We start from the raw sequence: 13,546 nt of genomic DNA, 5'->3' as shown, positions 1-13,546 counted from the left end.
AGGATGGCAAGTTCAAGAGGTCAACCTCAGCAACTTAACAAGACCCTGTCTCAACAGAAAAATTTAAAAGGACTAGGTATGTAGCTCAGTGATAAAGCACTTGTGTAACATATGCAAGACCCTTGATCCAATCCCCAGTACCAAAACAAACCAACCAACCTCTTGGACAACTTCTTAGTAGATTCAGTAGAAAAAAAAGATTTGACTTGAGCAGTTCAACTCACTTTCAAATTTGAGAATTACCCATATGGAAGGGAAATAATTGTTAGCTGCTAGTTGTAGACAGGCATAACTTAAATGTTTCCTCCCATTTTTTCCTTCTTTCACTTGTTTCTTCCCATGATATTTTGTGGACAAAATGTTGTTAGGGAGGATAAGGAAGTCATACAGAAAGATACAGATTGGATTACATGAGACAGCTTTTTTGTCTCCTTCGGTTATTTCCCCCTCAGCATGGGTCTTTTGAAGGCTAGGATGACTTCAGTCCATTATTTGCATGATCTTCCATTTAGAAAGTTCATGGACAGATTATGTCCTTACATGGTATAATTTTCTGCTTGGCTCTTGAAATGTCTCGACTTAGGGGATTTTCTTTCTTCTCTTTGCAAATCAAAAGCTCAACACTGCCATCAAAGCATATGAGAAATAAAATGGACCAATCGCTTCATTTACTAGAGTAAGAACACAGCAGTTTTATCATCCACAAAACAATTCACAGCCAACAGTATCCTATGAACTCACTGGTGTTTCAGTAAATGTATGCAGTCTGCAAATAACTTCATTACAGCGTTCATTAGAGCAGCCGGTCACCAAAAATATATATAGCTCTCTCCAATGTCTCTCTCAGAATACTTTGGAGGTGATTTTACCTTAACATTCTTCTGTGGAGTTATTTCATTCCCAAAAGAAATTGGTTAAGATCGGTGTAACTCAAGAATAGGCAGAAAATTTCCAAGTGGAAGGTCAAATGTCTAAACACGGAGAAGGAAAGGCAAGGGCTGGGGGGTGCGGTGAGTAGCTCTGGTAGAGCGCTTGCCTATCATGTGCAAGCATGTGCAGCATCAGACAGAAGAAGAAGAAGGGGGGGGGGACTCAAGACAATGCCTTTCATATTGATGGAAAAAGAAAGTTCAGACTAGGACATCAGAGGCAGAGGCTGTGAGATCACCTTTCAAACACTGGTGTATCCTGTAACAGAGTTTGATGCTGGGCTTCAGAAGCTGTTGGGAAGCGCGGAGCCTTGGCCTGTCCCGCTGCCGCCTTCGTGTCGACTTGGATGCACAAGGCAGCGCTGGGTAAAGAAAAGGGCCAGAGTTCATTTCCCCCTGAACTCCTCTCCTAAGTCCATAAAGGTTGCGGGGAGGGAATGACCACGTCTTGCAGGGAAGGAAATATGAATTGAACCCCTACTCCCTACCCTCTGGGGACTGATAACGATGTCCCTGGTTCACCCCGGGGAGCGGGCACCCAGGCAAGACGAGAAAACCTCCAGACTCTCCGACTGCTGCCACTTCCCGAGGGGCCGGGGGGCGCGCCTGTTGGAAGGTGGAAGGCGGAGTCGCTCCGCTTCTGGGAAGAGACCAAAGGAATGAGTAATTGGAAATTCTGTAACCTAGACCCTTATCCCAAACCCTTGGCTCTTTCACCCCAGATCCCCTGCCGAGAGGCAAGGGGACTGGAGACAGGAGACGTGGTGAAGGAAGAGTCACGTTTCGGAGAGGGAAGTGAAATAAAGAGGGCGGCACCCGGGGGGACCTGTGCGTCATTGAGGGACCGAGGAGAAGCGCAGGGCGCACAGGGCTGCAAAAGGAGAAGTGGGAGCGAGTAGCCGTAGGGGGCGGCCGCCGAGCGGGTGGGGGCGCGGCGAAGCGCCCGAGCCTCCGGCCTTTTCGGGCGGCTCCCCGGCAGCTGGCAACCTCGTGGCGCTAGTCGGGATCCGCCGCTCTCCGGACCCTGGCAGGCGGGGCGCGCCCGCCGCGCGCAGAATGTGGCAGCCGACCCGGCCCCGGCCCCGGCCCCGGCCCCGGCCCCGCGCGCTCTGGCGTTGGGTGCTGGCGATATTGACCCTTGGAGGCGCGGGACTGTGCCACGCCGGCCCGCAGTCCGGGTACCCCGCGCGGCCCAGCGCCAGGAACAAGTAAGTGCGCGCCCCCTCGCTCGTCCCAAACCCGAGAGCTTGGGGACCCCACCTATCCCTGCCCGGCCCATCGCCGGGTCCTGGAACTGGCTTGCCAAAGGCGACAAGCGACAGCTGGGGATCCCTTATGGACTCCCCCAGGAGACTCATCTCGGTGGCCGTGCGCTCCATCGCGGGAGCCTCAAGCAGTGCTGACTCCAGAGACGCGGGACTCAGGGAGTGTCCTGCGGAGCAGCGTGATTTGGGAAGGACTCCCAGAAATTCCAGGAGCCCCTGGGGGCGTGGGTGCCTTTCTTCCCCCCCCCCCCACGGCCTTTCGTTGGGTAAAGGGGCTGTTCTCCGAAGGCACCCTTGTTACACCCTCTGGTGTCTACTGAGTTAATCTCCCGCCTCCGCAGGGGGTGACCGGTTCCCTGACCCTCGCTCCATCCGCTGCTGTATCAGCTCATTCCCTTTTCCCGGGCCTCATTGTTCTCGGGGTGGACTCTACGTCCTTCTCCCTCTCTCCCCTTCACCCCAGGAACTGGTGCGCTTACATCGTGAACAAGAACGTGAGCTGCTCTGTACTGGAGGGAAGTGAGAGTTTTATCCAAGCTCAGTACAACTGTCCCTGGAGCCAGATGCCCTGTCCATCCGCGCTGGTGTAAGTCCTGGAGCCGAGCAGCGGGCGGGGCTCACCCGGGCTTGGGCCGTGGGGGTGGGGTGGGGTTGGAGCGTCGTGTAAAGTCTCTTACATATCTAGTGAAAACCCAGCCGCTGACAAGTTTGTGCGCTGAGAGGGGGCACCAGCTACTGAGTGAGCATTGAGGATGCGCAGGACTTGGGAGTTTGTGATTCCCCAGGACTTAGGAGAGGATGAACAAAACCCCCACCCCCACTTTCTCTCTCTCTCTCTCTCTCTCTCTCTCTCTCTCTCTCTCTCCCCCTCTCCCTCCCTCCCTCCCTCCCCCCGCCCCCCTCTCTCTCTCTCTCTCAATTTTATTACTAGCGTAAGGCAGCTGAACCTAATTAGATCCATATTGCGTGTTCTGGGGCACACAGAAGATTCTAAAATGTATACTGCTAACAACTTTTAGATGTAGGATTAACTGAGAGGTTTGGCTAGATAGTCTCCTAAAACAAGCACGTTTTGTCGAATAGTCCCCATAAAACGGACTTCTTCAGTATGCTACATCTCTAAATAAAAGCCTTAAGAATAATTTGCTTAAAAGTATGACTTTTCAAATTAGGTTTGAGGATTTGCTAAGCGGTTGTCAGAAGAGAATGATACTTAAAGACCAGGGAAGAATTAATCATCGTTTCTCTTACAAAGATTTCACCATAAATAAAAAATAAAAGAAGAACAGGAAGCCATGCGATAAAGGACAAATTCCGTTAAACCCATCACACTCATTCGATTGTCATCAGGCAAGTCTTTGAGTTTTTGTGTAAGTCAGATATCAGAAGATGGGCCGATGTGAATGAATGGCTGTTGAGGAAACACATGTGATAGCTGAAATTGTTTTCCACTAAGAATACGTTGTTTGTCTTAGAGCACAGTTGTCATCACAGCAAAGAATGGTCAGTAGGCAGATCTGCCTTGCAAATCTAAGGGACAGACTGAATTTGTACTCTAGGAAACCTCCTTCCAAGGGGCAGTAGATAGGATACTAGATAGCAGATATTCAGGGTGGAGCTGTCACTGGATTTCACTTGGGTTACTGGGGGAGCTGCAAAGAGGGATGGGATAGTTCCTGTTGGACAAAACAAACCCCCAAGGTGGTGGCTGTTGGGAAACCTTAGAAGAGGTCTCTGCTTTCTAACTCATAGAGGAAAAGGCTAAAATGAAATTTCTGGCTATCACTTAGAGTAAAAAATGAGCTGTCAGAGAGATAGATACTGTCATCCCATTTTAATCTAACCAGTAAGATTTAAACCTCAAGAGTCCAGGGTCAGCAGTCAGTGACATGAGAACCAAGTAAAATTTTTATGTTGTGGTAGAGAAGTGAACTAGGTCTTCAACACCTTTTGAATGATTTTGTTTGGAATTAGAATTGAATTTTTAGGGAAAAAAAATCTTCATTTCATAGAAGGACTGTATTTTGGAGTTTGTTAATATTTTTTAATACTGTGGCAATGCAGAAGTAAATGAATTTTTCATTTGGGGAATAATTATTTTTGTTTAAAAGATGACTTGTTTTTTCATTTTCTCAAATAATTTTAGCTGGGTGGAAAATCAAATGATTTTATTGTTGTATTTAACCAAAACTCAAAGAAACTTGGTCATCAGTGGGGAAGTGAATTGCCTCCAGATCTACAGGTTAATGAAAGGCAGTATGAGTGTATTTTTGCCATCCAGTGAGAAGGACAACAGAATTGTTATTTTATTTATTTGTTTATTTTTGGTACTAGGGATTGAACCCGGGAAGACTCAACCGCTGAGTCACAGCCCCAGCCCTATTTTGTATTTTATTTAGAGACAGTCTCACTGAGTTGCTTAGCACCTCACTGTTGCTGAGGCTGACTTTGGTCCTGCGACCCTCCTGTCAGCTGCTGGGATTACAGTCGTGTACCACTTTGCATGCTAGAATTGTTATTTTAAAAATGGTAGTTGTTTCTGTTGTTTTGTTAAACCAAACCAAAATAAGTTACCTGGGTATTCTTCTTCAGTAAAAATCAGGTAAACAATTCAAGCATATTTTTACATTTTAAGTATTGCATTATAAATGTGAAAAATTTAAAATGCACAGAATGTTTTCATTGATCAACTTGAAAATCTTTATTTTTTATTATTATTTTTTAAAACATCTATGTTTAGTTGTAGTTAGACATGATACCTTCATTTTATTTTGTGGTGCTGAGGATCAAACCCTATGCCTCACATAGTGATAGGGTTTTTCTCTGAGCCCCAGCCTTCTTTATTTATTTTTATGTGGTGCTGGGATTGAACCCAGTACCTCCTACATGCTAGGCAAGCACTCAACCACTGAGCTACAACTCCAGCCCTTCAACTTGAGAATCTTGAAGAAGTTTTGGCAGTTAATCCAATCTTGACCTTAGGGATAAGAAGGGTATGGTTTACCTTTTCTTTCTTCCTTCCTTCCTTCCTTCCTTCCTTCTTTTCTTTTCTTTTCCCTCCCTCCCTCCCTCCCTCCCTCCCTCCCTCTCTCCCTCTCTCTCTTTCTTTCTTTCTTTCTTTCTTTCTTTCTTTCTTTACTGGAAATTGAAGCAGGGGAGCCTTACAGGGCTACATCTCCAGTCCTTTTTATTCTTTATTTTGACACAGGTCTCACTAAGTTGTCAAGGCTGACCAACAACTTGAGATCCCACCTAAGCCTCCCAAATTGCTGAGATTACAGGTGTGCACCAGTGTGCCTGGCTACCTTATTTTTCAGCAACTAAATGTTTCCTATATTTAGGATTTAGTGGATGAATGAAAACATAAGGAGAAACATTCTTTTTTTTTCAGTTGTAAATGGACAACTGATACCTTTTTAATTTATTTATTTTTATGTGGTGCTGAGGATTGAACCCAGGGCTTCACATATTCAAGGCCAGCACTCTACCACTGAGCCACAACCCCAGCCCAGAGAAACACTCTTTTTATACTTAAAGAGGATGAAGGGTTGTATCTCATGTGATTTCTTTCTTTTTTTTCTTAACGTATATTTTTAGTTGTAGATGGACACAATGCCTTTATTTATTTGTTTTAATGTGGTGCTGAAGAATGAACCCAGTGCCTCGCACGTGCCAGGCAAGCGCCCTGCCACTGAGTCACAACCCCAGCCCCATGATTTCTTCTTCCTTTCTGATCAGTTCCTAAGCCTGCTGGAACTCTTGAGTTCACTGGTATTGTGAACACAGCCTTTGCATGGTTTGTTCCTTAGAACCAGAGACCTGCAGGAGTGAAGGTTCTTTGGAAATGCACTCTAGGGTGACCGAGGGGTAATTCTTGTCACTATTAGAGGTAACAGACTGAATGCTGGCTGAGATGGCTGGAGTGTTTCTGCAGCAGGGATGGTAGGTTTGGCCCATGCAGAGCAGAACTGAGGGCTGGGGTGTAGCCCAGTGGTGGAGTGCTTGCCTAGCATGGGCGAGCCTGGGTTCAGTCCCCACTGCCAAAGGGAGAGAGGGAGAGAGCAGAACTAATTCTTAGGGGCAGTGCAAGGAAGGAAAAGCCCGGGAAGGGGTCAGAGAGCAAAACGAAGACATTGGAAGAGGAAATACTGTTGGAGACCCAGAAGGCTTGGAGGCTGAGACCTTCAGAAAGGCCTGGCAGGGGCAGGGTGGGGGTGGGGGTGCTGGCACTGACAGGAAGTAACTGCTCATGCAGAAAGAGACAGCAAGTCAGTGGGGTACAGACTGTAATCATGTGAGTTAAGGGAGTTAGTTGGAAGGAAATCTATTTACCCAGGAATCTATATAGTACTTCAAAGACTGGTAGAAAAAGCAAGTTATGTGGTAGACAAGCTGGTAAAGAATTAGTTAAAAATTTGTACCCATTTGGGGGTAGAGTGAAGAAGCCAAATGAGAAAGACTGAATGGCCTCTGGGACTGCGGGAATTCCCTGGGGAACAAGGGGCTTGAGGGAGGGACTCAAATCAAAGGAGAACTGCTGCACCCAGCCATAGCATTGGGCGTGAGCAGCCTCCTTGTATGTAGAGACTGAGGGCACATGCATTTTCAGAAGGATTTATTTCTGAATATGAAGATGCTTTTTGTATATATGAAGAACCTTAGATTCCTAAATTGTGAATTTAGATATCATTAAGTGAAACCAGGAGTGGTTTTTTTTTTTTTTTTTTTTTTTTTTTGGTACTGGGGATTGAACCCAGGGGCATTCTACCACTGAGTCAAACCCCCAGCCCTTTTTTATTTTATTTTGAGACAGGGTCTTGCTAAGTTGCCCAGCCTGGCCTCCAACTTGAGGTCCTCCTGCCTTAGCCTCCTGATTTGCTGGGATTACAGGTATAATCTGTGCCTGACTGAAAGCAGGAGGTTTTTATATGATACTTGGGCATACCAAGAGCCTGGCAGGTGGAAAGCTCTGGGTTCAACCCCAGCACCACTGAAAAACAAACAAAAACAATTATACCTGCTTTCATGGAAGGCAATTCCCATATGAGTGTAGAGAACGGTTTGTGTGCACGTGGCATTAACCTCACTCTACTGTGTGGATCTTGAATTATCACTTTGCTATAATTCAAGGGACTTTGTCATGTGTCACATTGTCCACTATGTTATACAATTTGTTTGCTTATTTTAATCACTGACACATCTAATGGTTTAGGCTGCTAGGTCAGTTGTTTAAAGTGTGACATTCATGAGACCAGAGTTGCTGAATGTAACTGTAGGGGCCAGGGGGCCTGACCTCCTCAAGACAGCGCACTTTAACTCCAGAGCTCAGCTGCCACCACAGAATTTGTTACAAGGGGATGGTGTTCAGAGAGTATTTCCAGAAAAACAATTTAAAGCCCATGCCCTAATGAAGTGAGATAGTGCTACTATTCTTGTGTGAAAAAATAGTTCATTTTTCTATGAAGATTTAGCATCACTTAAGAACTTAGAAGTAGGGTGCTCGCGTGCTCTCTCCCCCCCCCCCCACCTTTCTCTTTCTCTCTCTGTCCCTCCTTCCTCCCTCTCATACATAAGCACTAGATGTAAGGAGAGTCCTTTCAACAGAAAATGATTTGTCTCCCCTTAGCTAATTCCTAAAGTGGTCCAGTGGGATGGTAGTTATTTATCATTTAGTCTGAATTCTCAAAGGGGGCCTAAGAAATTTTTTTTTTTTTGCTGAGATAATTATTTTACTTTCTACTTCCATATTAAGAAAGCCAAATGTCACTGAAATTTTCATTGCATTGAGGAATTTTTCTGATTACTCATTAAGCCATTGGCAGTTTGGCCTGTTCTGTAGACTTGTGGCCACCCACGAAGCGCTTGGGAAATAGCCTGTCAATACCGTGGATCCCAACGTCTGAATGTGGAATCTTTGCATGGAAGCATGGGGAGATTCCCTCTTGGCCCTGGGTTGGCTTTGGAGACGGAGTTGGAAGACAGGGGAATCTGAGTGCCTTGGATTTCTTCCTGTGGGGTATGGGGCAGATGGACTTCTTGGAACTGAGGCTGCTTCAGAAGGGACTGTCACTCTAGAGTGTGTTCTTGGGGTGTCATGAACCCTTTGTGTTCCTTATCTTCTGTCTTGGGATCATTAGCCCCCATTTTACAGGAGGGTTAGTGGTTAGGAAGTTGCAGAGCCTGTCTGAGTCCTGGTATGTTGTTTTCAAGCCTTAGGCTCCTCCCATACCACACCCCTGTAGCCCCTGCTGTCTAAACTCTCACCCACCAGGACTCTGGCAGGGGTGTGTATGGGAACAGGCACCTGCTGCCAGTTCTCCATGGGGTGGAAAGGGTCGAGGGAAAGGTGTTCGGTCTCCTGCAGCCCCTCCACCCATTGCTGATGTTTGGGTGGACGGGTGAGAGACTACGGCAGTTCTTCTCTTCACTGGACTAGGCACTACTTTCTTTCATGCATCATTCAGGCATCATGGAAGTAATTCCAGATAGTCACAGAACCTCCTGCCTGGCCGGACAGCTGTTCCTATTTGTGGTATTTGGAGGCTTCCTATCCATGGAGCCTCTGCATTGTTGGCAAGGATGGCCAAGGACCCCAGATGCAGGGCAGGATGGTTATCAGTGTTCTCTTTGCCTCTCAGCTCAGGCCTGGGAATTTTCTACTCTCTGACCCCACGAATGGTCTGGGGCTTATCCGTGTCTACCCTTCCCCATCTCCCAGCTTCCCACCACCTCCTTATGCTTTGTATCTTGGCAGAATTTTTCCCATTCTTAAAACAAACAAACAAACAAACAACAACAAAAAAAAAACCTCATGAGCTGGGGGAGGGATCTGGGTGGGGTCAACACAGAGCCTGTGAGCTGCTGGGGGAATGCAGAGGGAATGTGCAGCAGGTGTTAGTTCTGGGCTGGAGTTCCAGGACACCTGTATCCTCAGATTCCCAGGACAGCAGAGGATGGTGGGTCATTGAGCTGGAAGAAAAGTTGTCTGTTAGGGAGCAGTCTCCTCCCAGAAAAGTCACTTTTTCTTTCTAAAGCACACAACATTTAAGGCTAGGGAAAACAAAATAAAACAAAACCTGTGATGACTGACTTCTACAGCCAACTTTATGTTTACTACATTTCTAAGAACAGAATTGCATCCAATTCAAAAAATGATTTGTTTTGTTTTTTTCCCCTGCAGTACTGGGGATTGAACCCAGAGGTGCTTTGCCACTCAGCCACATCCCCAGCCCATTTTATTTTTTGTTTTGAGATAAGGTCTCACTAAGTTGCCCAGATTGGCCTCGAATTTGGGATCCTCCTGAGTTATGGGGATTAGGATTGTGCACTACCACGCCCAGTCTATGCTCATTATTTTATTGTTGGCACAGACTTGGTCTGGAGATTGGGTAGGACAGAAGCTGGGTTCTTAGAACATAATGCTTAAGGGCTATATTTTCTATCTTTTTTTTCATCTTGGAAAAAAATTATTAGGATTCAAATAGAGGTTATGGCCTTAAGAAAAACAGGTTGCTTCTTGTTAAAATCTGCTTTAGTCCTGTTAATTGGGTAATGGGTCTTCCTCATGATCTGTTCCACCCACATTAGCTTGTGGTACTTGAGTTAAAATTCAGAGGTAGCTAGGAGAGGGCCAGTGGGCGTGGGTGGCCTGCAGGGAACTACTAATCATCAGTAGGGCTGGGGCAGGCTCCCTGTGGTTTCTTCAGCTCCATCAGAGCTGGGTGGGGTAGCACACCACTTGCTCTGGAAGGAGAGATAGGAGACTTGGCATCTGGCCTGTGTGACTTCAGGCAAGTCCCCATGTCTCCATTGCATGGTGGGGGGAGGAGGCTCAAGTGAGAGCCCTGGTAGAGGACTTGTCAAGCCAGCACTATCACTGGACTGTAAGGAGCACCAGGCAGAGGGTCTGGCGAACACAGTTTTCTATTTGGAATGTTGATCTTTGAAGGCTGATCTTTGAAGGCTTTGGATTTGAAGTTCATGCAGATATGTTTGAAGAAGACTGGTGTGTTGAAGAACATAATAACTCAGTGAGCTAAGATAATAATTAAGAGGATGGCATGCTTAACATCAACCTTTAAAAATTAAGTGAAAATCAGAGAAAGCTTTGAAAGTAGAGCCAGCCGTACAGTTTCTTTAGGGAGTGCATGCCAGCGATGATGTCTCTTTCAAGCAAATGTTCCAGTTGCTTGTGGGTGTGTATTGCTGTTTCTGCAGGTATTTGCATGCCTGTGGTAGAGTAATAGAGAAAGGGTGGCTAGGATGTTGGGTATTGTGGTTAACTAGTGCTGATCCCTAGGTAATCCTTCACCTAACCACTAACATATTGCTTGATTTTTTTTTTTTTTTTTTTTGGCCAGGGCCTTGTACATGCTAAAAATATGCTCTCCCACTGGGCTATATTCTCTAGCCTCTAATTCTTTACTATTATGGGGGAAAACTTTTCCTCATGTGGATGATATTAAGATATTACTTGTGTTTGCCGAGTGTGACTGACATGGTAGGAGCTGCATACAACACTTACACAATGCTTTACGTACTGTTTTTTAAAAACCTAAAACTGATAAACTCTGCCAGCATTCGGATTACTTCCAGTCTGTCACACAAATGTTCTAATTTATTGCTTCTCCGAAGTAAAGAAGTCATGGAACCAGCAATAAATGCTTCCTGAACCGAATAGCCAGGATCTTTCCAAACACCCGGGTCAGAATCATTATAGGAAAGCTAAAGATCCCAACTAGTGGGCAGGCCTTCCGTCCTTATGAAGCAGTTTTCTGGGCTTAAAAATAACAGTGAACCATTGGATCAAATGATGTAGCTGAGCGTGACCTATCGTTACAGAGGACAGTTTTTCTGGGAGGATCCAGAGGGGAATGTGGTGCTTTTCAGTGTGACAGCAATGCACATCGAAGGAAAAATAACCATCAAAACTAAAATCGAGGGGAGGGAGGGGAAAGGAGGGGGTAAGGGGGTAGGAATGAAGGTGGAATGAGTTAGACATCATTACCCTAAGTACATGTAGAAGACACGAATGGTGTGGAAATATTTGATGCACAATCAGTGTCTTGATAAATTGTGCTCTATATGTGTAATATGAAAGGAATTGCATTCTGCCATCATCATGTATTACAAATCAGAAATAATTTTTAAAAATTATATTTATATTAAAAAATTAAACTCGCCAATTAGTTTTCTTCTTTCCTTCCTGTTTTAAAGGGGGTGATGGGGTGCTGAAAGAAAGTAGGGAGGATTCAAAGGAACTAAACTCCTGGTTTGAAAATGCTGCAGAAGGCAAACTTGTTGGGGTGTGTCGTTTCCAGGGACCCAGCTGCTCTTAATGTTTTTTCCCCCCACCTAAGAAAATACCAAGGATGAGGGAATACGCCTAAAAATCATGCTTTGCTGTGTCAGCCTTTCAGGACAATGTAATGTATTATGCATTTGGCTAAGAGAGAAACGGAGCAGGCAAAGCCGTCTCAAGCTAGTCATTTGGATGAAAAAAAATTTTTTTGCTGAGATGTCTCAGCATTTGCCCAGCTTTTCCCCATCTCTCTCCACATCTGTGATGCTTGTGAAGGGTTCTGCCTAATGTGTGGGCTTCCTTAGATTATCTTTTAACTGAGATCAGTTCTCAATGCATTATAAAATAAGGTGCTAGGATGGTTCCCCCTGGCTGTAAGATTTTCCCTACGTCTGCCGGACAGGGATATTGTTAGAGGATAATGAGATAAGGCTATAAAAATGCCTTCTAAACCATACTGGGGGAAAATACTGCTTGTTTTTCTGCTAACTGAAGCTTTTCCACATATCTTGAAAAGGGAGGACCAAAGCTGTGGCTGTGATTGCGACAGAGCTCAGGGCGGGGGTGGCTTTTGCAATCCATCCAGCCCTTTAACAGGAGAGCTCATCTCCATTAAGCGTTTCTCTGGCCCTTGTCAGCCCAGAGCTCTCACATGCTGTTCCTTTTCCTCTGCGGCGCTGGGGATGGATCCCAGGCACTCGCATGCTGAGCAGGTGCTCTACCTGTGAGCCGCACCCAGCCCCTCACATGCTGTTTGAATGAGGGGCCTGGGCAGGGAGGCGGCAGCAAACCTTGATATTCTGAACACTCCAGAATCTGGAATCCAGCCTGCCAGGCTGAACAGGGGTCAGGCTGGTTTGTGCATCAGGTGTCTCTTACCTTGGTGGTTCTCCTGGAACTTCCCAGACAAGGATGAAGGCCAGGGCCCTGAGCTGTGCTATGATAGGCCAGGCGCCCCTTTCCCATCACAGCCCATTGCATCATTTTCTGGCCTCTGGCTGGATATTTAGGAGTCATTCTGTTGCATCATTGCAGAAAACAAGTGGTAAGACAAAACCCAGAGCTCCCTCTCACTGCCTGCAGGAGGGAAAGCCAAAATGCTGCGCATAATGCTTCCTGCACCAAATAGCCAGGATCTTTCCAAACATCCGGGTCAGAATCATTATAGGAAAGCTAAAGATCCCAACTAGTGGCCAGTTTTTGCTGTATTTTTTATTATTATTTTTTTAATTTCCATGCTGGGGATTGAACCCAGGACCTTGCACGTTAGGCAAGTGCTCTACCACTGAGCTACATCTCCAGCCCCTGTTCTATTTTTTAAAATGCTAACATCCATTTTTGTGTATTTTACACAAAATGGGTTTGTTTGTTTGTTTGTTTGTTTTGGTACTGGGGGTTAAACCCAGGGCACTTTACCGCTGAGCCACATCCCCAGCCCATTTTATTTATTTATTTTTATTTTTGAGACAGTATCTTGCTGAGTTGCTGAAGCTGGCCTTGAACTTGTGATCCTCCTGTCTTCCGAGTCACTGGGAGCACAGGTGTGTGCCACTGTGCTCAGCTACAAAAACCTGTTAAATCTCAGTTCTCAAAAGGCAAAGCTCACAGGCTGTGTGTCTGAAGAGTAATCCTGTACATTCAAAACAAACAACTCAGTTAAGTCCATTTTAAAACTGTAAAAGACTCAGAGATGCTGACTTTAGTTTCTAATTGAGATTTATTATTGGATTTTCAAGATAAGACTCTAGCACTTTGCTTTCACAGACTTGGAAATTTTATTTTTATTTCTGTGGTTACTTTTTGATGCTGAGGATGGAACCGAGTGCTTCACACATGCTCAGCTTTTGCTCTACCACTGGACTACATGCCCAGCCAGACCTGGAGATTTGAAAGCACCCTAATACACAGTTGTTTAACTTTATGGAGCTGGGCACAGTGGTACACACCTATAATCCCAGCGGCATTAGAGGCTGAGTCAGAAGGATTACAAGTTCAAAGCTAGCCTCAGCAATTTAGCAAGGCCCCAAGCAACTTAGTGAAAAATAAAAAAA

The 13,546-nt window shown here is 45.6% G+C and overlaps 1 protein-coding gene across 2 annotated transcripts in view; it reads left to right on the top strand.

Annotated features, from left to right (window-relative positions):
* The first annotated feature begins 1,318 nt into the window (after positions 1-1,318).
* EMILIN2 (elastin microfibril interfacer 2) overlaps positions 1,319-13,546 on the top strand; it is a 52,113-nt gene continuing 39,885 nt past the window's right edge. Inside the window, exons 1-2 of one of the 2 annotated variants that reach the window (XM_081263323.1) lie at positions 1,319-2,137; positions 2,658-2,780. In XM_081263323.1, the coding sequence (XP_081119449.1) occupies positions 1,986-2,137; positions 2,658-2,780 (275 nt within the window). In that variant the 5' untranslated portion in view covers positions 1,319-1,985. The remainder of the gene's footprint in view (positions 2,138-2,657; positions 2,781-13,546) is intronic. The other variant, XM_081263324.1, reaches the window with a different exon arrangement.

This window comes from Spermophilus citellus, assembly GCF_964194105.1.
Source record: "Spermophilus citellus genome assembly, chromosome: 12".
Classification (NCBI taxonomy): domain Eukaryota; kingdom Metazoa; phylum Chordata; class Mammalia; order Rodentia; family Sciuridae; genus Spermophilus; species Spermophilus citellus.
Note: the sequence above shows the minus strand (reverse complement) of the source record. Positions and strands in the feature narration are given on the sequence as shown.